Source organism: Mustela putorius, unplaced genomic scaffold (genome assembly GCF_011764305.1).
Source record: "Mustela putorius furo isolate JIRA1106 unplaced genomic scaffold, ASM1176430v1.1 tig00000835_pilon_pilon_pilon, whole genome shotgun sequence".
NCBI lineage: Eukaryota > Metazoa > Chordata > Mammalia > Carnivora > Mustelidae > Mustela > Mustela putorius.
The window spans coordinates 4,651,760-4,678,819 of NW_025421492.1; the positions used below are offsets into that span (position 1 = coordinate 4,651,760).

A 27,060-nucleotide genomic window follows, 5' to 3' on the forward strand; every position below is an offset into this window, starting at 1 on the left:
TATATCAGGACAGGAAAATGGATATCACATAGCACCTTTTAAAATAAAAACAATGCTTGTATAGGGAGGATTATTAGAGCACACAGATTTGCCTTTGTATGGGCACCTTGCCCTAAGGAAGCCCCAACCCTGTGTTGTCCCCAGTTTGGGAAGGCAAGTACATTTATGCCAAATCCTTGCTCTCGGGGTCGCCTGAAAACAGGTGTTTCATTGTTTCCTTGACCACTGGCTACTGGAATGAAATTTTTGCCAACATCCACAGAAAGGTCACTTCTCTCTACGGGAAGAAAGTAGACCAGGCTATTTTCACCAAACCCTAAAGTTCTGAGAGATTGTAGGAATGCAATTAGGATAATTATCTCATTAGCTTTTCAAGCAGGAGTCATTTATCAATTACTTGACTTCTTATTTGTCATGCCCCTTAGCTGCTTCTTGGCTTTTGTTTTAAATGGTAGTACCACATGATCTCAATTGATCTTGACCTTGTATCTTAAGCTATAGAGCATAGTAAGTGAAAAGGTCATCGTCATAGGTCAGTGTTTAACTACCCATTTCTTTTTTACTTCTCAGAGACAGACAGGCCCTCCCAACTCCTAGTCTCATCCTCTGTACGCCACACTGTCTGCAGAGTTGGTTGGCTAAGAGATAGTTCTGCAAATGACAGAAGCAGTGAATTATCATTTGTAAGGTTCACAGGTTGCTAAAAGAGGGCTTATCCCAACGTTTCTTAGGTGACTTCCATTCCAATCACATGTATCTCTCAGAGGCTGACTCTGGTTGAGGAATTTCACCAAAGCTACGTCCCCAAAACTCAAGCTATTCACTTCTCCAGACACACAACCATAAAATGTGCTGTGAGCAGAAATTTGAGCACAATTTCCAGTATTCATTTGCCTCTAAAAATAACTTACCTAATCTCATTATTTGCAGTTCAATTATTTGAGTCAAGTCAGGAAGACACAAAATCGCACTCACTTCGATGAACTAACTCACTGGGGTTGGACATGTGTTGACTGCCTACCACAAGAAGGATGACATCAGTTGGTTCCTGTAATCTCTTTGGCAAACTTCAATGAAGAAGGAAGCTTCATCAATTCAACATGTCCCTTCTATGGGCTTTATTTAACATGCTGTCTCAGTCAGCAAGCTTCCCTTCTAAATGACCTCTTAGAAGTCACCGTGAAAGTGAACCATGAAGCGAGAACCAGGACGCATCCACTCCTTCAATGCCCAGATGGTTACAGTAAACACTCTAACCTCGGCGCAATCTCAGTGCTCCTAGCTTTCTAAAATTGAACGCTTCAGCTGCATCCTGCCTTCCTCATCCACACATTAATGTCTTCCTTTAGATTTGCTAACAGTTGAGCTGCTGAGGAGGAGGGAGAGAACCACGCCACAGCGTTCAGTGCCATCTGCAGCTGGTTGCTATATATACCGGATTTACAATCCCAGGACGGGCACAACTGACTTCCTCTCATACGGAAAAATGCTCCAATATTCCAGTACAGCAAGTGGAAAACAGTTATGAACCCATTTTTCATTCACAGGGAGTTTCAATTTCCGCATGGACAGGAGTCCAGAAACTTTCATTTGAGCTCTGAAATTTTAGGCATGTCTTCAAGTTAAACAGACATTGAAGGTTGAAAACAGGGCAATTACTGTTGAATCACAGACAAATTTTATTACAGACTGTGGTAGAGTAAATGTTGTAGAGACAGGTAATAATTTGTACCTGCTATGTACTCAGTAAATATTTGTCATGCTAGATTTAATAACCTGAGAAGGGGCCTGAAGAAAAGCAGCTCTCTTCACTCTGTCATAGCTGTGGCTTCGCCTGTGTTTCTCAGAATTGGACCTTGTCCTCTACTGGACTTTCTAAGGGCATCCATGAGCTCCACAAGGAGTTTCTCCTCTCATTTCCATGTGATTTGTCATACTCCACACTGCACCAGTGGGACAGTGAGAATGCAGCTATCTACCTGAGGCTGAATTCCTGGTGGCCTTGATTTATGATGCAGAACTCTTTGGGAATATTTTCCCAGAAAATGAATACTGCTAATGTTTCTGGGGGAAAGACTGGGGAGAGGGAGTGTGCAGTACGAGCCGCATTGTGTGTTTGTCATTGCAAGTCACCGAATCCCCACCTACCCCTACCTCCCGCCAAATCCACACAGGGATGGTGTCCGTCACATTGCATTGTGCCTGAACTACACAAGATGCTTTGACTTCCATCACTCAGTCACTCCTTTGGAGCATGCGGATTCTCAACTGCCCACTCAAAGAGCCCTGTATATATTCATTACGGGATGACTGAGAGCAGCATTAACCTCTTGACATCAAGCACCTGGGATATTTGCTTGCAGCCTCCTCACCCAATGAGACAGCACATTCCCCACCAGGGGTGGCCCGTTAGAGCAGCCAGTGCTGCTCCATCAGACTGTGAAAGGTTCAGGAGACTCCTTGGCTCAGCCAGGGCACGGACTTCCTCCTTTGAGTCTAGAGATCTCAAGAGACCCCCTGGCTGGGTTGTGCATGTTTTGAAGACAAGGAGGAACAGGACAATCCCCTGCATATACCGAACGATGTATCCCATGTGCTAGGAGCCTACTGAGTGAGTGTTTTGTGGATGAATAAATGTATGAATGAATGAATACCTCTGAGGTCCCTTCTGCTAGCAGCAGTTTCTCGGGAGGAAATGTACAAATGTCACCTGATGGCTTCAGGGCAGATAGAAGGAGAAGCCTTCAGGAGTCTGACATCTGGTCGTGACTTTCAAGAAGGACCTTTTATGTCTATTCAATGTGCACTGACAGAGTCTGATGAGCTAAAATAAGGAACAAAAACATGCCCTGGCTTTGTCCCATAATGCAAGTCATCTATTCCAACCTCTATTCTCTTTTCTTAGGCCTTCTCAAGACTGCCTTCGCCAGGCCAGGTCTCCCCTGCTCTCTCAGCCCCAATCTTCCTGCCCTTCACCCTCTCTACCCCCTCACTCTATCCTTGAAAGAAGAGTCTCCTGTCCCCTGCTTGGGTTCCTGATCCTCTAGTGACATGGTCAGCTATGTGGGGCTGCCAGCAGACTAGCCAGAGGTTCTCCAAGTGGGGTCTTGGGAGAAGAGCCTTGGTCTCATCTGGGAGCCCATTAGAAATGCAGATTCATGCCCCCTACTCCAGGTGTTGTGAACCAGAAACTCTGGGGGTGCGGCCCAGAGTCTTAACGAGTCTCCCGATTCAGACGTGAGCTACATTGTGTGAACCCTCACTTTCATCTAATCCCCCAATGCCCTCCTGAGGCCCTCCTGGGTGGGCAATGTGATTCTGAACAAAAACGGCAGCTTCAGAGCCCGGGACGGGCCCTTGGGAGGATGTACGTCTGAGCGGGGGGGCTGCGGTGGGGTTGACAAGCACAGGAAACACAAAGTAGGCATCAAGCAGCCAGAGGAAGGATGACAGAGAAAGGAGAAGACCCACCCAGCAGGTGGGAGGGACAGTGTGCCAGTCAGGGTCCCCAGAGAAGCAGAACCAACAGGACGTAGGCCTGTCTACAGTTAACTTTAAGAAATGGCTCCCTCCTTCGTGAGGGCTGGCCCGCAGATGGGCAAGTCGGACAGGGTCCGTGGATGTGCAGTCTTGAGGCCAAATTCCTTCTCTTCTGGGAACCCTCAGTTTTTACTCTTCGGTGACAGATGAGGCCCACAGAGATAATGGAGGGCAACCTCCTTTACTTGGAGTCAAATGACTGTAGGTGTAAACCATCTCTATAAAATCCCTTCACAGCAACACCTAAGTTAGCTCCAGATGGCGGGTAACACAACTGACCACAGACGCCGGAGACACACCTCCCTTGTATGGCGATTTTCCAAGGACCGCTGTCACATGAGATGGTGCCATCTAAGATTGCAATTCCCAGGGGACCAAAGTCCCAGAAGAGGTGGAAAACCTGCCATTTTAGCATAAGTTCTCAGCCCAGAGATCACACAGCTAGAGGGTAATGTCAGATAAGATCAAATTTTCTCCCCACACTTGTAATTGAGGTCAACAAATAGGTATGGAGCAGCTACTAAAGACACAAAATTAGGCATCTTTTCCACTAGCAGCCAGACCTCATCTCCCATCCTTTCCTAGCCCGGAGCCAGGCCTGAGCGAGCTGTGCAATCTGCTTTACCAGGTGGAGAGTGTATCATGTCATCTTGGTAACCACAGCACCCAGATTCCGGCCCCGCGCTGAACAGGTGCACAATACCTGTTCGAAGAACTGATCATCATTGGGGGAAACAGGTTTCCTATCTGTGGTTTAGAGTGAGTGCCGTGAAGCATGAGCCAGAACTTGCCACTTAAATGTGACATATTTGCAGGAGATCAAGGAAAATTGACACATCTAAACACCCCAGGGCTCACACTGAGTCTGAAACACAGAGTTTACGCTCATCGGCTACAGGATGATCTCCCCGCTTTCGGAGTCCAACACAGTTTGAAGAACCGAAGGCAATTCTCAGTATTCCACCCGAATTCCAAGCCCATACAGCATACAAAGAGAACAATTTCCTCACAGAGCTCAGCTTTACCGATGGGCGGGGAGGCCACCATACACAGAAGTAATGCTCTCTGTTGCTATTAGGTTTTTAGCATCAATCATAGTGACTAAAATGCATGGCTATACTTCCTAATTTAATAATACCCTTGAAGAATAAATGTGAATGGTAACATAAACCCATGAGATTACATTATGCTCTCTGCCTCCGGAATGAAACTCTTAACCTTTTCCTCGTACCGTGTGGAAGGTTTTCCGTTTTGTTCCCCTGCCCCCTCCCACTGAAACAAAGTTCTGCCATCTGGGGACTTTCTCCTATGGAGATCTTTGAGGATCCCTGTAAAAAATAGTTATAAATGTACCATAATTATCTCCTTGTGAAAGAGAGAAGAGCCTACAATTTATGGCCGGGCATCACGCGGGCCTACTTTCGCTGCACACAGAGCACGTAGTAAATAGACACATCACTTAGCCATTTCAGAGGGCCGCTTTCGAAACAGCTCTCTCTTGCAGGACCACTCACTCCACTTAAGCAGAACGAGTAATAGGGCAAATCAGCAATTTTGTTGCGGAACAGTGGCCAACAGAATCTTATTACAGAAAGAAAGTATCATGTTCTGGGAAAATGGGCGGTCAGGGTTTGTAAATCTGTAAGAGACACCACTTAGTATCTCATTCTATGACAACTGCAATTTCTTATGCCCTAATCAAAGGCGAGAAATCAGTACGTATTGAAAAAGCATGAGAACCAGGGGCAACGGAGGACTACTGAGGTGTCGGCCGGATGTGAATAAAAGATCAAATAACTTCTATTGCAGGCTCCAGAGTCTAGTTGCATCAGAATCTAACCGAGTTCATGCAGCCGCAAACTAGATTTCAGATTTTTAAATATTTTATTATATTACAGCAACATTAATAGAATTACACATAAAATGTACTCATAATTCCATGACTTCAACAAATCAAATTGCATATATTTGTCCATTTTCCCATCTAGTCCCTGTTATAAAATATATATATATAATTTTTGGTGAGCTTAAAGCACACTGAGGCTAAGAAGTACTTGACATTTTAAATCCATACAGAATGTTTTTAACCCCACCATTTTGACCTGGAGGATGTTTAGTCCCTATTTATCAATAAAAACATTTTCCTCAGAATTACAGCAACAATAAAGGCCATTAAACCTACACAGCGCTTTGCTGGGCTCTCTAGACCGTGTAAGGGGACTGTGTGCACTGTTTCCTCTTGATAGCGCCAAACCCTCTCCACGTACAGTTCACAACACTAACCTGACTCACTGGTTTGTTGTTTTTGTGGTTTGTTTGGTTTTGTTTAACATTTTTGCCACTAAGCATTTTCTTACGTGCTCATTACTTCTTCCAGATCTGTTTTTATGTGAGGTTTTGGCGACCATCAGTCTTCTTTTGGGCTTACCGTTTGCACCAAGGCTAACTTTTTCTGAGAATCTCCACAACCAAAACATCACACCGCTGAAATGGCAGAGTCTACACCTCCTGCCCCATCCGGACACACACCGCATGATATGACTTCTGCTCCTCACAGGGACAGCCACCGCGACTGACTAAAATCCCCTGAGCAGATGTAACAGAGCGCACTCCCCTTCAGCTGATGTTTTAGGACTTGCCTCAGTTTCCCTTTAAAAACGGCAGAGGTGGAGCCGGGTGGGATCAGACGCACACTATACACCACCAGTCACCCAGGAGCCACATTTTTCTTGACAGTTACTTAGTCACAGGTGTTGGCACCTCACGGAGAGGAATACTCAGCAAGAGTTTATTAAAATGGGGGGGGGGGCGGGTGGCCCAGTCGGCTAAGTGTCAGACTCTTGGTTTTGGCTCAGGGGTCAGCAGAGAGTCTGCTTGAGACTCCCTCCTCTCCCTCGGCCCCTCCCACTCGTGCTCTCTCTCTCTCAAATGAAGAAATCTTAAGGAAAAAAAAAAAAAGCTACCAAGAGAGGGCGTGTGCTTCCTAATAAGAGAAGGTCCTGTTTCTCAAAGAACACAAGAATGGTGTCTGGGGCGCCCGGCTAGCTCAGTGGGTTAAGCGGCCAACTCCAGATTTCGGCTCAGGTCAGGATCGCAGCAGGGTCCTGGGGTCACGCCCCGCATCAGGCTCCATGATCATCGGGGAGTCTGCTTAAGGATTCTGTCTCTCTCCCTCCAACCCTCCCCCTACTCACACACAGTCTCTCTAAAATAAACAAAAATAAATCTTAAAAAAAAAAAGAATGGTGCCGAATTGAGTGCCCATCAGAGATGCTGCCACATGGAAATACTATCCATGTTGACTTTTTTTAAATTGTGGTGAGAACCCTTAACATGAGACCTATCGTCCCAACAAACGTTGAAGCATCTGGTACTGTGAAGTGCAGACACCGTGTTGTACAGATCTCTCGGGTTTACTCATCTCATATAACTGGAATTTTATGCCACCAAACACCTGCCCCAGGCCCCTCTCGCCCAGTCCCTGGTGGCTGCTCTTCTCCCTTCTCTTCTGAGCTGGACTATTTCAGACACTTCAAGTAAGTGGACGCATCAGTATTTGTCCTCTTAGGACCGCCTTCCTTCACTTAACCCAATGTCTCCAGCATTCATCCACGGATAGCAGGATTTCTTTCTGTTTTAAGTCTTATAAACCTTCCACGTTATGACACACCACATTTCCTCCATGCATTCACCTGTCTGTGGATGGACTGCATCCCTATCTTCACCATTGTAATGAGCATGTGGGTGCAGAAACCTCTTCAAGATCTTGATTTCAGTGCCTTTGCATATTCACCCAGAAGCGGGATGATGGTAGCTCTGAATCGTATGGTACTTCTATTTTCACTTTTCTTTGAGGACCCTCCAGCCTGTTTTCCCCAGTGGCTGCACCATATTATATCCCCGCCAACAGGGCACGAGGGTTCCCGATTCTCTGCAGCTTCACCAACACTCACTATCTTTGGTTTTAGATTTCAGCTGTCCTTCCAGGGGTGAGAAGATCCCTCACTGGGGTTTTGATGCAGATTTCCCTAGGGACTGGTGATACTGATCACCTGTTGGCCATATGCCTATCAAGTCTTCGGCCCATTTTAAAAATCAAGTTATTTTTGCTATTGAGTTTTGTAGGACACCTTACTTGTCTCCCAGAAGTCTTGTTTTGCCTTTCCCAAAGTAAGTGCCCCAGAGTATGCATCAGTATGCAGCAACAGTTAGGTGAATCTGTTACCAGATGTGCACCTCTAGGCATGTAATCCCCCTGAACCACAGCTCCTCATCGTACAATGTTGTTAGTACACCACCTACCCCATAGGGGTTTTAAACATTTTTTTTCCCCAAACATACAATGTATTATTAGCCCCAGAGGTACAGGTCTGTGAATCGCCAGGTTTACACACTTCACAGCAGTCACCATATCACATATCCTCCCCAATGTCCATAACCCCACCACCCTCTCCCTACCCCCACCTCCCGTCATCCTCAGTTTGTTTTGTGACAGTAGGTGTCTCTTATGGTTTGTCTCCCTCCCAATCCCATCTTGTTTCATTCATCCTTTTCCTACTCCCCAAACCCCCCACATTGCATCTCCACTTCCTCATATCAAGGAGATCATATGATAGTTGTCTTTCTCCAATTGACTTATTTTGCTAAGCATAATACCCTCTAGTTCCATCCACGTCATCACAAATGGCAAAATTTCATTTCTTTTGATGGCTGCATAGTATTCCATTGTATATATAGACCACATCTTCTTGATCCATTCATCTGTGGATGGACATCTAGGTTCTTTCCATAGTTTGGCTATTGTGGGCACTGCTGCTATAAACATTCGGGTGCACGTACCCCTTCGGATCACTATCTTTGTATCTTTAGGGTAAATACCCAGTAGTGCAATTGCTGGGTCGTAAGGTAGCTCTATTTTCAAGTTTTTGAGGAACCTCCATGCTGTTTTCCAGAGTAGTTGCACCAGCTTACATTCCGACCAACAGTGTAGGAGGGTTCCCCTTTCTCGGCATCCTCGCCAGCATCTGTCATTTCCTGACTTGTTAATTTTAGCCATTAAAGATATTTTTTTAAGTAGCCTCCATGCCCAGCGTGGAGCCCAATGTAGGGCTCGAACTCATGATCCTGAAATCAAGACCTGAGCTGAGATTAAGAGTCAGATGCTTAAACAATGAGCCACCAAGGGTCCCAGGTATTTAAGGATTTTAAAGATAGAGGTAAAGCTTGTTACACAGTGCCTGGCACACAATAAGCTCTTAATTTTTAAAAATGAAAGTTATTATTTCATGGTGAATTTCTCACTTCCTCCCCAGCCAACGGCAAGTCAGGAAGAGAGCATAGGTGTTTCACCTCAAGTATATGGGTACTTTTCTGAATTAGACACATAAAAACGAATATCCTCTTTATACCCATTTTACTGTAACTCAATCATATGATTATATGTCAACCAGTTAACAAACATTTGTCTTCAGGGCAATTCCCAAAGTTCAGTGTATAACCCCCAAGAGGCCAAAAGTTGAATGAGAGGGTTAATAAAAGGCCAGCTGTCCAGGCTGGGGTTGAACAGTTTGGTAAGACTCTAAAATCTGACACTCCCAGGTAAATCCGACTGTTCTGCTTTTCTCAGACCACACACTCATCCCCATGCCTTTCAGGAACAAAACATAATTTTATGTACACCTGAAATGATGGGTGTGTGAGCCTGAGTTCCTGCCTGATTCCCCTTGTTTCTCCTGTTCTGCTGAAGGCAGGGCTCGTTGCTGTTTATAGCTGTGCCCAGACCAGCCCTCTCCTCCCCGACCTCGCCTGCAGCCTCCCCGATCTCACCCGCAGCCTAGCCAACCTCACTGCCTTGAACACGGGAGAGGCGACTCCCGCTGTCCACCTTTCGTTCCCTGTCCTTAAGCCTACTGATCAGCGCTCAGTGCAGGTGGCTTTCAGCCTCAGGGGTTTCTGTGGCCCATGTCTTGTCCAGTGGAAGTTTAAGGGAAATCCAGATGTTATTCCGCGAAGCTGCAGGAGACTACGAAGACATCCCACGCCAAAGCTGATGTGATATTCCACAAACGAAATGTACTCTGGTGTGTAGGACCCACACCTTCACTTCCAGTTCTTTAAAGGTGCATTCTTCACGCTATGGGCATTAGGAAGCCTTTTGCAGAATGACTTTCTCATGGGTGCATTTTCTTTCTACAAGTTACCATCAGACTTATCAGAGGTTAATGACAATGAGACAAGAGTCAGGTCACATATAAAAATCACCTTCAAGAAGGCTGGTCAGATCTTTGGTCTGATTTTGAACAGGCAAGATTTTGCATTTGGAGTACAGCTGAAATTAAAAATATGTCCCTTTTATTCTACACTAGTGGTAGGTATGCTTTCCTTGGTTTAGCTCACACGTGTTTCCTTTGCCAACCACATAATTAAGAGTTTGCACCTGTTACTTGTGTTGCATTAACTCCGTGAGAGTCCGTCCTCATTGTATTTAAGACATCCAGCATGGGGGTGCCTGGGTGGCTCAGTGGGTTGAGCCTCTGCCTTCGGCTCAGGTCATGATCTCAGGGTCCTGGGATTGAGCCCCACATCGGGCTCTCTGCTCAGCGGGGAGCCTGCTTCCTCCTCTCTCTCTGCCTGCCTCTCTGCCTACTTGTGATCTGTGATCTGTCAAATAACTAAAACAAAATCTTAAAAAAAAAAAAAAAAAAAAAAGACATCCAGCATAACTCCCTCTACTTGACAGTCAAAAGACCTCCACTCAGACAAAGGAGTATTACGAGTAAAGGCTTTTATCTTACGTGTTGGCAACTTAATATCACTACATGCAACACAAAGATAGCTAGCCCCCTTAAATTTTTATTATTTAGCTTGGGCATAATGTGTGAGCATTTATGACACACACCTATATATCGTAACCCTTGAAAAACATCTGCCCTCCCCCTACTGTTGATTCCAACAGCTGTGAAGTTGGGTCCAACGAGGCAGGCACATGCAGTGGGCGGGTGGAGGGTCCACACACTCCGGACAGGATGGGGAGGGCTCCTCACTTGAAGCAGCCCGGTGAGGGAGGGTGGTAAGGACATCCATGCAAAGACATGGCTGTCAAATGGTTGGTTTTGGCTGGGGCTGGGGCTTTTCTTAACCCTTGTCCCGAGCCAGTCTTGAGGCTAGAGGCAGGTGAGTCCCATTCCTGGGAGGCTAAGTCCACAGACCACCAACCTCCTTAGCAGAGGGGCTCTCACACTCTGGCACCTCTCTGCACCTGCCCTAATGGCCCCAGTGCAGGCAGTAGACAACCAGGACAACCCCCATCCAGAGGATTCTCCAAACCTGCAAACCCACCAGGAGCTTTCAAACATGAGCTATCCCTGCTGGGCTTTCCATTCATAAGACGCCCCCTGAGTGCCAGTGTGCCATCACCCTGTCCCCAGGCACAATGTCCCCCACGGCCCAGCTTCACGGGGAGCTGCCTTTCATCTCTCCAAGCCTTGCTATGCTGCATCCCAGCAGCAAAAGACTCTTGAAATCTCATAACATGGTGGCACCACGAGGTTTCCGTGCCCACGTGGGGTGAGGAGGCCACAGGTGCAGGAGTGGGGGGTGGGGGGGGCACCGAGGCATGAGATGTGGGTGAGGATGGGCAGGATGAGAAGGGTCTCCTTGTGGCAGAGCATGCAATCACGGTGTGCCAAGGTGTGGAGGAGGCATCTGGCCAGAGGGGAGTAGTGGGAAAATGGACTGTCTCCCCAGGTCCCTCCACTGTGAACACATTATTCTGTCCTCTGTAACAGCAAGCACCTTCCAGCAACACACTTGTAGACCATGTCCCCATGTTGTTCCTCATATTTTCACCCACAAATTTTTGCATCCATTGGTGATTCTTGCCTATAAGAAACTACTTTGAGTGGGGGCACCTGGTGGCTCAGTCAGTTAAGCGGCTGCCTTCAGCTCAGGTCAAGATCCCAGGGTCCTGGGATGGAGTCCCACGTAAGGCTCTCTGCTCAGTGGGGAGCCTGCTTCTCCTTCTCCCTCTGCCTGCTGCTCTGCCTACTTGTGCTCTCTCTCTTTCTGTGAAATGAATAAATAAAATCTTTTAAAAAAATTAAAATAATCTACTTTGGTTTTGCCAAATGGTGAAGATAACTTTTTTAAAAACTAAAAATAAACTTAGAGGATGGCAGTTGGTCAATAAAAGCTACAGAAAAAGAGAAAATACTTTTTTCTTAAGCTTTTATTTATTTATTTATTTGAGAGAAAGAATGAGAGAGAGAGAGCATGACTGGGGAGAGCTCAGAGGGAGAAGCAGACTCCCCACCAAGCAGGGAGCCCAAAGTGAGACTTGATCCTGGGACTCCAGGATCATGGCCTGAGCTGAAGGCAGTCACTCAACCAACTGAGCCACCAAAGCACCCGAAAATACTTTTTAAAAATATCCATAATTGAAGTATGAAAATTCTTTAAATGACCCATAATAAATGAAAAAGATTTACTCCAAGACATGTTATCTTGAAATTTTAAAATACCAAGCAAGAAGAGTAAATTCTGGAAGCTTCCAGAGAAAGAGAACAGGTGGTCACATACAAAGGCAGAACAATCAAAAAGGCAGGATCTCCATCCACAGCAAGGCTAGGATATGTGCACATGCTAAAACTGTCTTCACGTTCTAAGAGAAAACCTTTGCCATCCTACAGTGTGTACCCAATTAAATTATCCATCAGACGTTTTCAGGAATTCACGGATCCAAAATGTGTCTCCCACATCACTTTTCTTAGAATGTAAAAAAAAAAAAAAAAAAAAAAAAGATATAAATCAAGAAAGACGAAGACAAGACTCCATAAAATAAAATTCCCACAGGAACATCCCAGGATGAGAGCTGTCCAGCAGAGCTAAAAAGAAGTTTAAAGCAAACAGAGGCAGAACTCTGGAAATGAAATAGCCTGGGGAAAAAATAGAATTTGTACATTATTTGATATGATTGATTCAGGAAAAAATACTGAAAAAATTGACCACCATATGAAAGATTGAACTTCTTGGAAAATTCAAGGCTCACTAAAGCCATGCAAGAAAAAAGGGAGACAATTATTCATCCAAGAAAAATAAAAAGTTGTAAAAGAAAGAAGTGCCCTATTACTCTCTGTGACTCGGCAGGGAACGGTATCAGAGCTGTAATTACAAACCATAACAAATTCTATAAAATTGCCCCATTTGACATGCTGCAAGAGAGGTGGCGGCTGGAATGGGAAAGCTATCTTTTATCTACCTTCAGTTGATAGATGTCTAAAACTGCCAATTCCAGAAACAGCCACAGAAGAATACTATTGAGAAATACAGGGGCAAATTTGAGAAGAAACAGCTTTAAATGGCTGAGCGTGATCTCAGACCCACTGAAGGGCAGGTGAGGGCAGGACCGGGTCTTCTGGCACCATTTGGTGATGTGGGGTGCACCCACGGTGTTCTGGTAAGACACAAACGCCATGACTCCATGAATGTCCTTCTTTGGCCGCGCTCCCCCTTCCTCCGACACCGCACAGAGGTAACTCAGACATGTAGGGCTCCCAGACTCATCAAATCAGAATTTATGCCTGTCTCCTTCATGCTCCCGTAGCTGCGGGTATAGTCCTTATAATTTCTGTGGTTTCAACCATCGTGAGTATTACGAGACTGGTATCCTGTTAGAATCCGGAGAGAAAGAAGTAAACAAGGCAGCAGGGTCCTGCTCACGGGCCTAGCAGTCTGGTCGGCAGACCTTACGCACGTACTCAATTCCATATAGACAAGAGTTCTAACAAGACACCCCAGCCCAAGACTCTCCACCGTCACGGAAGTGCCTGGCTGCCCATTCCATCCAGATAGCGTTCCCCTGGGGGCAAAGAGAACCGTACTCTGTCCCTGGCTCTGCCTTGCTTCCTACATTTCCAGGACATCTATGTCCTCCACAGTTTAACTCAGTGTGTTCCAGGCATCACCACCCACTGTTCCGTGGTCGTTTTCCAATTCCGACCTGAAGGTGACGCGTGGTTTTCACCACTGCCTCCCCTGATGCCTGGTCCAATCTATGACTCCAGCCACTGCCTCTCCATCCCCCACGCTCACTCAGGTGGGGCAGGAGCTCTGCAACCCTCTGGTGGTACCACGAGATAATATGGCCCCTGTTCTCCGCTCTGACCCAGATTTCAGATTTCTCCCTTCCCAGGGCTCCAGCCCAGGTCCCTGAGGTCAGGACGGCAGGGACAGCATCAGGGCAGGGGTCCTTTGAACTGTCCCATTTCTTCAATAGATAGATTTTGAAGAAGACCCTGATATCTGTCCCAGATCTTTTCTTGTTGTCTTCAAGCAGCTCCTACACACACACCTCTCAAGGGAGGAGCTGATCTGATAGCTTAGGATGAGAAGGGAAATAGAGAGGAGGCGACACACACCGACAAGTCCCCCATCGCGCCCTGAAGCAACACGGCATTTCAGAAATCACTTACGAGGGTAACCTTAAGTAGGAGATAAAAATGTAATCAAAAAATAATCTGTACAATTTAAAACAAATTTAGAACCAAATCCCTAAAATAATAGCACGCACGCTCAGATGCATGGTCCCCATATTTGAAAGCCAAGTACCTCTCAGTTGTCCTAAAACACCTGCACAGAGGATGTGCTCCCCTCTAATTCAGCCTTCCCGGGTCTCCACCAATATCCGGCTGGGGGCGTTCAGTGCAGTTGTATCGCACTTTGTTCTTTTAAGCAATAACAGTTTCTTCTGATGATTTCAGATACATGTTACCTCAGGAGATAGGCACTTGTCGACTTGACTTTAGTTTCACTAAATACTAATGTGGCTGCTGAATGCCATGAGCACAGCACTTTCTCATTTTAATGGACACATGAAGTTCATATTTAAGTGCACTTTTTCATTTGGGGTTCTAGCCAATAAAGAAAAAAATCCTCTATCTCTACAACATGTACACACACACACACTCACACAAAAACATATACACAAACATATGACACACATACGCATGTGCATAGTAATCACGCACACATGCACAGGCACATGTGCACACATACACACATGTATAGAGTCATCACGTGCACACACACACACACACTGATCACACACAGAGTATCACAAGATCACATGCTTAAGCAGAATTCCTTGTCTTTTAAATTGTAAGGGCAGAAGAGAATATCTTTTCCCTTATTTTATACAAATACATGCTATTTTCTTGTTTTAAAAATTTAACTTAATTCTCTAAGCATTACTTTTAAAATGACCCAGGAATCATAATTTCTAATGTGAAAGAAGAAGGCATCAAACAGACGACTGCTTTATTTCAACTTCAACACCAAGAACACAACGGGTGAGCACTCCAAAACAAACAAACAGCAACAGGAGTTCGCCACCTCCTGCCAGTACTTAGTACGCTGTCCCAAACCACTGGTTTATTTTTGCTGTCCTCAGGTAAAGGACCAGGCTGACGATGAAGTATTCTTCCGTCTCCTTGATCCACACCAGCTCCACATGTACTTTTCCTTCCGAGTCCACGTAGTCAACACAGTAAGTTTGTCCCAAGAAGTTAGGCCCATCAGAGGGCCCAGAAGATCTCATGCAAACGGGGGAACTGAAACACCAAAAGGGCTTCCCATATTCATCCAAAAGGGTTACATCCATTATAGAACAACTCTATAAGATAAACACAAATACTCATGAGTATAAGGACAAAATGACCAGCTGGACCTGATTTCCAGGTCGAACGGACACACGCACAAATGTGTAAATGAAGCCTTGCCACGGAGGGTGAAGTGAAAGTGCAGGAAGGACAGAAAACAGGAGAGCATTACAGAAGCAGGGGGCCGCACCAGGACCGGGGGAAATCAGGAAGCGCTGGAGGGACTAGGAACCGGGGCGCTAGGGGACAGTGGCGTCATGAGGGCGGCCGGGAGGCTGCCCATCACCTCCACCACCGCAAGCAGCCACTAGTGCCAATAAATGCGTCTCCAGTAAACAAAAGAGCACTGAGACAGGGACGGAGGCCGCTCAGAACTGCCCAGGTGACCGTTACATGCCTGCAAAGAGACGGTAAGCCAAGCCCTCCGCTGCCGGAGGCAGTATTCACAAGCCACACTGAGCAAGGTAGAAGGGGCGCTAACCTCCCACTCTCTCTCTCCCATCGCTGCAGAAGCAGGGTCTGGGGAGAAGAAACGTGTCCCTTACAGACCTGCCGCATCTACCATGCCACGCAAAGAGTCACTGCTCCACGGGGACTTGAGTCAGGGGGAGATGCTGCTGATGATGATTATTAATGAGCTACAGTTTTACATTTGTTAATTGTGGTAATACACATGCAACAAATCTTCCCCTTCATAACTATTTTTAAGTGTACAGCTTCCTGGCATTACGTGACACTGCTATGCAGCCTCGGCACACCGTCTGCCTCCAGAGCTCTTTCCATCTTGCCACTCTGGACCCATGAAACGGTAACGCCCAAGCCCTCCCTCCCCGCAGCCCCCGGGAACCACCATTCTACTCAATGTTTCTGTGAACTGGGCACTCTCGGGACGTCATGTAAGTGGAATCCTGTAGTATCAGACCTTTTGCGTCTAGCTTATTTCATGTAACATAGTGCCCTCAAAGCTCGTCCATGTTGTAGCATGTGCCAGGATTTCCTTCCTTTGGAAGGCGGGACAGCAGTCCACAGCAGTGGACACCACACTGTGTTTCTCTGTTCAGCTGCAGGCGGATAGCGGGTTCCTACCACCTTTTGGCTCTTGTGACTAAGGCTGCTATGAAATGAACATGAGTATGTAATATTAGCTCTATTTTTTAACATGTTCTCTTTACTAGCCGCTAATCCAGGCAGTTTACATATACTATTTTATTATATCCTCAAAAGTTAATTATCCTTCCCAAGAAATGATGAAGCAGTATCAAGGCTAAAATCCTCTAACACTTCCCATTTTATGGGGAATGGCTCATGATTTGCCATGACTTGTGCCCTGTGTTAGTGTTTTATTAATTGGAATTTAAATGCTTACTCTTAGATATCTGTATAAAATGAACATTGATATCAACCTAACTATAGACACACAGATATTACAGATATCTACATAGAGAGAGACATAAAGATATTATAGATGTCAGCATAAACACTGCTTTCAGAGATCTACACATGGTTCGATGTGGCCAACAGCGTTGACCATATGGACCTGAGTATGATCAGGCCAAAGAGTCCCAACTCAAAAAAAGTGTTTCTCAGAAAGAAACTAAAGGAACAGAAACATTCCAAAAGTTTAAAAAAAAAAAAGAGAGAGAGAGAGAGCGAGAGAGCTGGTCTATTGAGTGAGTGATGAGAAAGGGTTCCCCCCTCTGGAGGAGACCTGAGTGAAAAACCAGCTCACAGGAACCACCCCCAGTCCCCGACAGCAGAGAGTGCGGCCCAGAGCCAAAAGCCCCCGTGCACATGAGGCGGGGGTCGCCCGGCGAGACAGCTGGAGGAGCCCAACATCAGACCTTGCTCCTGATGCCCTTCTGGGTCCCGGAACAGCGCACGCCCACCCACCACGCCATCTGCTTCTGGCAGAAGAGGGCCCGCCGTTCACAGACCACGGAGAAGGGCTCGCCGGAGTGAAGAACAGCGGAGCCACAGCCAAGCCTGTCTGTGCTGAGGTCGCTGAGCCCTTCTAGAATAAACAGCCACCATCAGTCACACTGACCCACTGCCCTTCGTCATGTGAGCCGCAGGCCTTAGCAGTCTCTCAGGTCTGTTCCTCAGAACCTCGTGGAAATCCAGCGGCTAGAAGCAGGAGCAAGGAGGGGACCATGAGGAGAAGGGGACACCCCGGGCTGCCCCAGCACTTCAGAGGCAGGTGAAGGACGACATCGCGGAGGAAGAGTCAACAGGTGTAAGAACTCTTCCAGAAGAACGCTGCGCCCTCCAGGAAACGGCTTCCTCTGTCCGCTCCCGGCCCCCAGCCGCCCGCCGCGCGCGCTCCCGACGCCCCCCCGGTTCTAAAGGCCTCGTGCTCTCCAACCCCTTCTTACCCCACGGAACACCCAGCACATGGCGGCCCCAAACCCTCCAACTGCCTCCCAGGACACAAACTTAACTCCAAATTCTCTACCCTGGGATGTGAGGCCCTTCGTGAGCCCCCCCACCCCCGCCCGCCTCTCCACCTGCCTCTGCCTCCTGCTACTCCCTCCCTCCTCAGGGCATTCCTCACGGGGGGGGGGGGGGCAGTCACACTGGGGTCACACTGGGGAAGTGCAAGGTGGACACGCAGCCACCCCAGGGCTCTTTCGCCCCTCCCCAGTCCCCGCGGACACCCAAGCCCTGCTTCACAGAGCGCAGAGGCCACCTCCTCATGCACATGGGGTGTCGAGCTCCTCCCAAAGTGCAGACTCCTTCAACCACCCAGCACTGCCAGCAAACCCGCCAGGGCATCTTTCCAGGGGCCGGGGTGGGGACACAGCCACCGTCACACCCAGAACCCGTGACGCGCCCATTGGCGGGCTTCACTATTCTTGCACAAAGCACAACCGCAGTTATACTAAAATATCTAGCTTGAATCACAACGGATGTCAAGCACCGTACAGATCTGAAAGTAACATTAAAATAACACCAAAACTGCCAAAGCACGAAGGAGGAAGGACAAGGGACGGGTATGAGAAAAGCCTTCCCGAAGGAAACTCCATCCCTCAGCACTTCCGCCAGGAATGGAGAGAAGGCATGAGAGTGTTTGGGTCGGACGACATGGACTTCTCCCGAAGCCCGCAGCAGGCCGACCGCCCCGGCCGTCCACGCCGCGACTGTGAACCCACGGCGACCAGTCAGAGGGCAGCAGGTCTGGGTGGACTCGGGACTAACAGCAGCCGCAGCAGGCAGCTCTACTACGCCTCTGAGGTCACAATCTAACTTTAAAAAAAGAAAAAGAAAACTCATCAGCAAAGATGTGATGTTTTTAAATGTTGACAGTTGAGTAATCGCCCACATAAAATAACGAGTTGCTGACACTGGACTGTAGTCACTCAGGCGACAGATATGTTTGGTCTGAATGGCCTCCGGGCAGCGAGGGTGGGCTGGCGGCCCTCACGCCCCCGTGCTCCTGTGACGGAGAAGACCCCTCTGGGCACGGTAAAGCAGGAGGCCCTCCGGGAGCCCACCCGAGACCACACGGCAGTTCGACAACACGGCGCCACAGGCAGCTCCTCCCTCTGTCATTACCACGATCGTTAATATCCGTCCCGGGCACAAAGTCACTGACCTGGGGGACATTTCCTCACTGACCTGCGCCCCGATGGCGTGCTGGGCGACAGGCCAGGAGGCTGTTTCCACAATTTTCACCACAAGCATGCCACTTTGTTTTCTGGTGTTTAATAGTTACATGTATCTAAGAAACCTTTTTATAGTTTACCCTTGTTCATAAAATGTTTTTGACATCTTGAGAGCAATTTCTTAAAACATGTTTTATAGTTTCACTAGTTACACTGCTCAGATGCCTGAGGGAAATCCCCGATCTGCGTGGCGAACACAAGGGACAGGAAGGAAATCACTTACTTCAACTTTTCTCCTTTAGGAACTCTGAGGACACCTCAGTCCTAATACCGAAGCCCAAATTAGGAACAGGAAAGTACAAATGGTCCTCACCCAGCCGGAGCTGGCCCGTGGGAGAGGGCTCAGCCGCGGACCCCCACTCCACCTCCCCCCGGAGCCCAGCTGGGAGAAGGAACTGCGGGGGGGACGGTGTGCGGGGACATGCAGTCCAGGCCTGACCTCAAGGACTCGAAACCTCATTTTCAGATACAGCCATTTTGCTGGAAACATGCACTCCTCAGTCATGTCAGTCTAGTGACCTACAGAATCACGGCCTGGAGCTCATTTTGAAGCTACAACTTTGGCCTCTGGTTGTTGTAAAAAAATCTGTCCCCGCATTTGCAGCTAAAATGCTATTTAGGATGGTCTGTTCCGCAGCTTAGTCTGCCCTACATAAAGTCCCACCAGAGACGCTGTGTGTGACAACGAGAGCTGGGATAGAGCGTTGCTTCTCTGCAGAATTACTCCACCTCCTCCCTCTGCTCTCATCCTGCTCCAAATACCAGAAAACACAGAACAAATTACATCAGCTTTATGACCACACAGACATGTTAAGTCTTCTGTATCTGCATTCTTCCTTTCTTGGATCTCAAGGTCTACTCCAACTTTAATATTTCAGTACATACTTTTATAAGACCCATTAAAAAAGCCAGGTCTGTGTTCTTAAAGACATGAAACAATATTCTTTTGTATACGATAAATACTCTGTACCAAAATTTAAATATTTCTTTACAAATAAAGAGAATAAAGCAGTTCATTGTATCAAACAGCAAGTGGCCCAAGAGCTATTAATGATAATTAGCTGTTTTTAACACTCAATGAGAACATGCTCTCGTGACCATCAGTAATTGTTCTAACAAGGCGTCCACACTCGTACAGAGGCATGTTACTGAAGACAGAGGCCACTGGCTCACAGGGATACACAAGTCCGATTCATCCCGTAAAACGAAGATGGAGAACAAGAAGCAGGGGCAGCCATGGGCACGAGATCACAGAAGAAATAAACTCTGTCTCCAGTGCTCTCACCCTCCTCCGCCCCTTTTCTTCCCTCCTTCCCTGCCGACTCCCAACCACTACATAAACTCTCCCATCCTTGTGGCGAATTTTTGGTGAGGCACAAATTGATGCAACTGTTCAAGGAAGGGTATTCAAGGAAGTCTCTGTATCCTGACTTATAACTTGGTGTAAGAGCAGTTAAGACAGTGAGTAAATGCTACTTCTGCGGTCCAATCTAGAGCTCCACTTTCTCTCCACAAGACAGACAGACAGACAGAGGGGCTTCAAGGGATGGCACGGACACCAAAATGTCACGGCATACTATGCACCACTCCTGCTCCGCCACACTCCACAAAAGACAGGTGGCACTCAAGCATTGGTTGAACTGATAACTGGCTGCCAAAAGTGAAGAGAATGTGCACATATCTTCAGACATTACAATAGTAAAACCAGGACTTAAAAATCAGTATCATAGATATACATTGACAGACATTTTTTTTATTACACGGAAGCCAGGTTACATTAAGAAAATAAAACAAATTACCTTTATACAGCCATCGAAAACATCAGTTCTCCAAGAGAGGCCAAATTTTCCAATAAGAGGTAGGTGTTCTGTGTTATTTTTAAACCTTATAACAACAAGCTTCACATATCCATTTTCAATGGATCCTGAAAAAATGTAAGATTTTGTAAATTACAACATACCCATGTGGGACAAGTCAAGACTCTCGAGCCTTGCTGCTTCATAAAGAATGCCTCATCTAGCCATGTCCTGGACGCAGGCATCTGGCTGGAAGCCGGCAGCATGCCCGTGCTCCAGAGACAGAGACACGAGTGTGGACCCTGGAAACGTGAGGCCCCCCCTCAAAGTGGGGTGGGGAGAGCCGCCTGGGGTGAACCTGGATCTTACCTGTCACCGATGAGAGATTGCGAAGGAGGCCGAGGCTCTCCTGAGTTGATTAAGCTCACAGCAGGACAACAGTACACAGGAACTGGAGCTTCTCAGAAAGCTGATGCCAGAGTGGCCCAGACATGAAGTGCTGGGGAGCAAGGAGGGCGATGTCCCCAGGACGGAGGACCTTGGGAGCAGGGCAGTATGGAAGAGATGCGGAGCCCCATGCACACGAAGGGAGACAACATCTTTCACGTGCTTATTGGTAAGTAAAAATCCTTGCACTTGCTGCCAACAGCTTAAGGACAGAGGCCCTGCCCCTCCTCTGATGAGATAAATGTTGACTAAGAGTCACCTGGCCTCCAGCAAGGGCCCATGACGACCCAGGCATGCAGGTTCCACTTTCCAAGGCCTGATGCTCGGAGAGCCTCCAGGACGAGGCACTCCGCACACTCTCCTAGCGTGCCCTGAAAAGTGACCAGCACACGGGACGTTAACAGCTCCTTCATTCCTACCTGGCAAAGGGAGTCACGGGGCAAAGCAGGTGGAAGGATGGGGAAGAACAAATGTTCTTTGACCTTAGAACAAAATAAAGCCAAAGCTAGGCTGCCTTGGGAGCCAAAGCCCTACCCAGCAATTCGGCACTGTGTCGTCCCTGAAGCCGAGCCTCAGTGCCGTTCTGCCAACAGCCTCTCCCACGACACAGTAATGGCTCTGAGCAGGACAGCCCATTGGAGCTGAGCTTTCCAGCCCTGCAGGAGGGCACCGGGAGCCTGTCTGTCCCCAGGACAGAGGCAGCTCACCATGGCGTCCCCTCCCTGCTGAGTAATTAGCGAGAACCGCACAGCTTCTCTCCTCCTCTCCCCCAGTGCGGGAGCAAACGCCAAATGACACTGACCCTTCCCAGCCACAGCTCCCTGTCCCCTCGGCAGGGCTGGACCGAAGCAGGGAGGAGATGAGTGAAAAGCCAAGCCTCAGAGGAGACGCAGTAATGACATTCTGAGCGGACCAGATGTGGCTCTGCTCTGCTCTGTCTTACTGCACAACCATGTGCAAAACCGAGAGAGACCTCCGACCGCTGGCGTGCATGCCAGCAGCCAGGCAGGAAACCGTGAGTTCGTCTTCCATGTGGCTTGTCCTCAGGACACTGCAGAAAATGGACCCCAAAGTACAACAGCCAATAACATCTCACTGGCAATTGTCTCAGCTAATGAACATGAAATCTCTGTGGAAGCAAGGACTGTTGTTATTTTATTACCAAATATTCTCCCACTTCAGAACAACTTTAACATTTGCAGGATCTTGAAAGGTCAGAGCTCTCTCTGCACACTCTGTAAGTGCTTGTATCTATCAGAGAAAAAGGTTAAGATCACCCTGCATTTAAACAATCTGTGCATTGAATGTATGTGTGAAAATGTATATATATAAGATAGGCAAGACTTTTGAGTACTGTATGCCAACCACTGGGTCAAGCACTTTATATATAGTACCTTAAAAGAACTGCTTTAAAATATCTTAAAATCCTACTATTAATTAGGTATTATAGTTTTCTGAATTTACAGAGATGAACACAGAGATGAACAGTACATCATCCAAGGTCATACCATTAAGTGGCAGAGACATGATTCACACATTATGTGTCTATTATAAGACGGATCTTATAGAAGATTAAAACATATACAAAAGGGGAAACATAATCTCCTATTTTCTTAAATACTGAGAATCTATAATACAGACTTAGCAGACAATATACACTGGGGAATCCCTTCCAGCTCCCCAAATCTGTGGCACTTCCTGCATCTGTGAGTCCCAGGCTTACTCATCTGCCCTCCCCAGCCTTCCTATAACTAGGTTAGAAGTGGCATGGGTTCCTTCACTAGAGCTAACACTCACCAGTGGAAACCATAAAACTCTAGAAAAAAACACAAGCTCCTTGCTATAGGTCTTGGCAACACATTTTTGGAACTGATTCCAAAAGCAAAGTCAACAAAAGCAAAAGTAAATAAATGGAACTGCAGCAACCTAAAAGGCTTCGACACCACAAAGGAAACCATCAATAAAGTGAAGAGATAACCTACTGAATGGGAGAAAATATTTGCAAATAATATGGCCAACAGAGGCTGCTATGCCAAATATATAAAGAACTCATAAAACGCAGTATCAGAAGAAAATCCAATTAAAAAAGGGACAGAGAATCTAAATAGATCTTTTTGCAAAGAAGGCATCCAGATGACCAACAGATACATGAAAAGATGCTTACATCACTCTTCATCAGAGAATGCACACCAAAATCACCGAGAGATGTCTCCTCCCACCTGTCAGAATGGCTGTTATGAAAAACAAACAAAACAACAATAACAACAAAAACGAGAAATAACAAGCATTGGTGAGGATGTGGAGAAAAGGGAACCCAAGTGCACTGCTGGTGGTAAGTAGCTGCACTAATTTACACTTCCCACTATGGAAAACAGTATAGGTGTTCCTCAAAAATGTTTTTTAAAAAACTACTATATGATCCAGCAACTCCACTTCTGGGTATCTGTCCAAAGGAAATATAATCACTAGGTCAAAAAAAACCTTTGCCTCACCATGTTCACTGAAGCATTATTTACAACAGCCAAGGCATGGAAACAACCTAAGTGTCCATTAATGATGAATGGAAAAAAATATGTAATATACATATAAAAAATCATATCAAAAAATATGTAACACACACACACACATATACACTGGAATATTATTGGCCACCAAAAAGAAGGAAATCCTTCATTTGCAAAAACATGGATGGACCTAAAGGACATTATGCTAAATGAGCTAAGCCAGACACAGAAAGACAAAACCCTATGATTTCATTTATATATGGAATCTGAAAAACAAAACAAAAACATAAAACTCATAAATACAGAGAACACAATGGTGGTTGCTAGAGGAGAGGAGTGAATAAAATGGGTGAAACACGTCAAGAGGTACAAACTTACAGTTACATAATATGTAAGCCACAGGGATGTAATGTACAGCATGAAGACTACAGTCAAATATTTGTAGAGCATACTTGAAAGTTGCCAACAATTTCTGTATGATGACAGATGGTAAGACTTATTGCAATGATCATTTCATGATGTATAAATATCCAATCATTATACCATAAACCAGAAAGTACTGTAATATGCCAATTATGTCTCAATAAAAAATTGTTTTTAGAGATACCATTAAGAAAGCGAATAAGCCAGCCACAGATTGGAAAAAGATATTTGTAGAACATTTATCTGTCAAAGGATTGGTATTCAGAATACATAAAGAACTCCTATAATTCAAGAATAGACAAGTCGTTATCTTTAGAAAGGTGAAAGGATTAGTAGACACTTCAGAAAGAAGATAGGAAAATGGCCAAGAGGTACAGAGAAAAGTGCTCACCACTACTGGCCATTAGAGAGGCACAAATGAAAGCCACGATGATCAATCTCTCTCCAACAATCTGGAACAACTAAGATTTAAAAGACTAATAACATTAAATGTTGGCTGGGATACGGAGCAACCAGAATACTCATACAACACTGCTGGAAATATAAAATGGCACAAACACTCTAAAAAAAATATTTTGGCAATTTCTTATACATAAAATGTTCTTGTACATAATAAAATGTCTGACAATTTTTAATACATTAACCTCCCCCAAAACCCAACAATTCTAGTTCTAGGTACTTTGTCCAGAGAAATAAAAAACTTATCTCCACAAAAAAGACTTTCACAAAAATTCTGTAACAGCTTTATTCAGGATAGCCCCAAGTAGGAAACAACCGATATTCCCCGTCCGTCCACAGGAAGATAGGTAAGCAAATTGTGGCATATTCATTCAATAGAGTATTAACCCCTCAATAAATAGGAATGACATCAAGACTTGCAACAGTATAAATAAAACTCAAGGCATTTTGCTGAAAGAAAGAATCTGGCCACAGAAGAGTACATTTTGTAGGATCGCACTGATATAAAGTCCTAGAAAAAGCAAAACTATCTATGGAGGGGGAAAAAAATCAGAAAAATGTATGTGGGAGTTCTTGTACTATTCTTGTAATTTTTTCTCGGTTGAAAATTACATCAAAATAAAAAGTTGCCAAAAAAGTAGCACTCAATGAAGGTGAGCTGTTAGCAGCTCTATCAACCTGAAGGCTCCCTTCTGCTTTTGACAAGGAGGTGCTCTTTGCCTATCCAACCTGTAACTCTGGGAATGCCCAAATCTGTGTCCTCACATCTTCTTCCTCTTCCCTTAGGGAGTTTAGTCCCTCAAAAGCTCAACATTCACCTGCGCAGCTCATAGCACCTTCATCCTACACTAATCTCTTCCTTCTCTAAGCCCTGCTGCACATCCACCTGAACATTTCATTGTACCGGATTGTTTCTGCATGTTAGATGTTTCCTAAAATAACCTACTGTCTTTGGGAATAAAGGTCATGTCTTCTATGGCATGATTAATGGCACTACTAATAACATTTCTCATTTCTCAGCCATGATTAGAATTCATTTGTTGCCCCATAAACAGAGCCCAGGAAAGGCAGGAAGTAAAGAATGCTGGGAGGAGAGACGGACTGGTTGGTCTGACGGAATGATTCTGCTAAGGCAAGCAAGGAGAAAAGAGAAGGGGTGAGAGACGAACAGTACTGGCTGTGGCAGGAAAGGCAACCCGGGCTCACTGAACACAAGCCTGGGCACTGAGTGGTGCCCTTGCGTGCCATCTGAGAGACCAACGGGAATTCACGGACTGGACGTCAGGAAGCAACTCCCAAGCGGGTGTGTAAATCTTGGGTAAAGAGGAAGGAAGACCCTACAAACTCAAAAATATGTCATCAAGTATTAACAGCTGAAACCTGCAGAGACACCAACATTACAAAGGAATAGTTAATAACAAGACAGAAAAGTCATCAGACTCAAATGATCGATAGAATAGGCACCTGCTCTTCAGGCGAGAAAATCTTGAGTATTTCCCCCTTTCCTTGCTGGGTATCTATCATAAATCCCTTCAAGGCAACATCTAGCTTCTCTCTTTTTCTCAGCTAATTTTTTTCAGATACCTCTCTTGTTTTCCAAACCCCTGATACACATGAAATTTCAGTAGTTCAATACAGACACAGATCGTGGACTATGAAAAGAGAGGAGGTCTCTGAGTGTGATGAGGATCAGAACTTTCTCCCCGTTTCACCTGCTGTGTGGACGGCAAGAGTGAAATGAATTGGAGCCGCGAGGGAACGAGCCCAGAAGAGGAGAACACTCAGATCCGTAGACAACTTCCCTCCCGAGTCCAGAGCTGGGGAGTTGACAACATCAGTAAAATCTCCTAAGTCTCTGAGTCTCTACTTCTCTCATACTAGCAAGAACCCTTAACAGGCTACACTTGCTGCTGGTCTTGTGCCTGGTGCTGGTGACAATACTCGATTTTCAACAGGATGAAGTGTGTACGGAGACTCTTTAAAAACTCACTGCTCCTTAACTGAATAATGTTTCAAAATAACTTTTTCCATTGATGTCAAAATTTAGATTTTTTCAGGTATTTTTCACAAGACCCAATCCTCTCTTCCATGCCTTTGGACCAATTTTGCCTCAATCCAGTTGATTTGAGTACACGTTACTTTTTCTAGGCTACTCTTTCCAAAGATGTTTAGGGACAAGGTGTATGTATATTTGTTTTGGGCTCTCCAGCATCTGTTCTGCCTTTCTCACCAAGCCTGTTCTTATATTCCTCAAAGACACACCCCCGGGTCAGTCTCCATATTTCAGATGCGAGGCTCAGATACGGAGCTTCCCATTCACCTGGCACAAATCTGAGTCAGGGATGAGTTCCTAAGCCAACTACAGCCAAGTAGGTGCAATGAAACTCTTGGGGAGGGGGTGCTGGTAACGGGAACCTCACGCTAGGACATGAGATCTAGAGCTAGCCAGAGCTGCTGGGAAAGGAGGAAGCATAACTCAGAATACGGTGAAGCAGGAAGAATCAGAATGGGAGAGAGGAGCAGGGACAGACAGGCTGTCTAGACATATCCAGTCCCACTGACAGGCAATAAGCCT

At 46.1% G+C, this 27,060-nt stretch overlaps 1 protein-coding gene across 17 annotated transcripts in view; it reads right to left on the minus strand.

The window, feature by feature from the left end:
• The window catches only part of FBXO15 (F-box protein 15), a 173,930-nt gene that overhangs the window by 114,767 nt on the left and 32,103 nt on the right, over positions 1-27,060 (minus strand). For 8 of the 17 annotated variants that reach the window (XM_013052803.2, XM_013052800.2, XM_013052798.2 and 5 more), the window contains 2 exons: positions 20,656-20,780; positions 14,837-15,208 (listed from right to left, as the gene is read on the minus strand). In XM_013052803.2, coding sequence (XP_012908257.1) covers positions 14,942-15,208; positions 20,656-20,780 — 392 coding nt within the window. In that variant the 3' untranslated portion in view covers positions 14,837-14,941. Of the gene's footprint in view, positions 1-14,836; positions 15,209-20,655; positions 21,471-27,060 lie in introns of those variants that run through there. The other 9 variants (XR_001178345.2, XR_006608179.1, XR_006608177.1 and 6 more) reach the window with 4 other exon arrangements.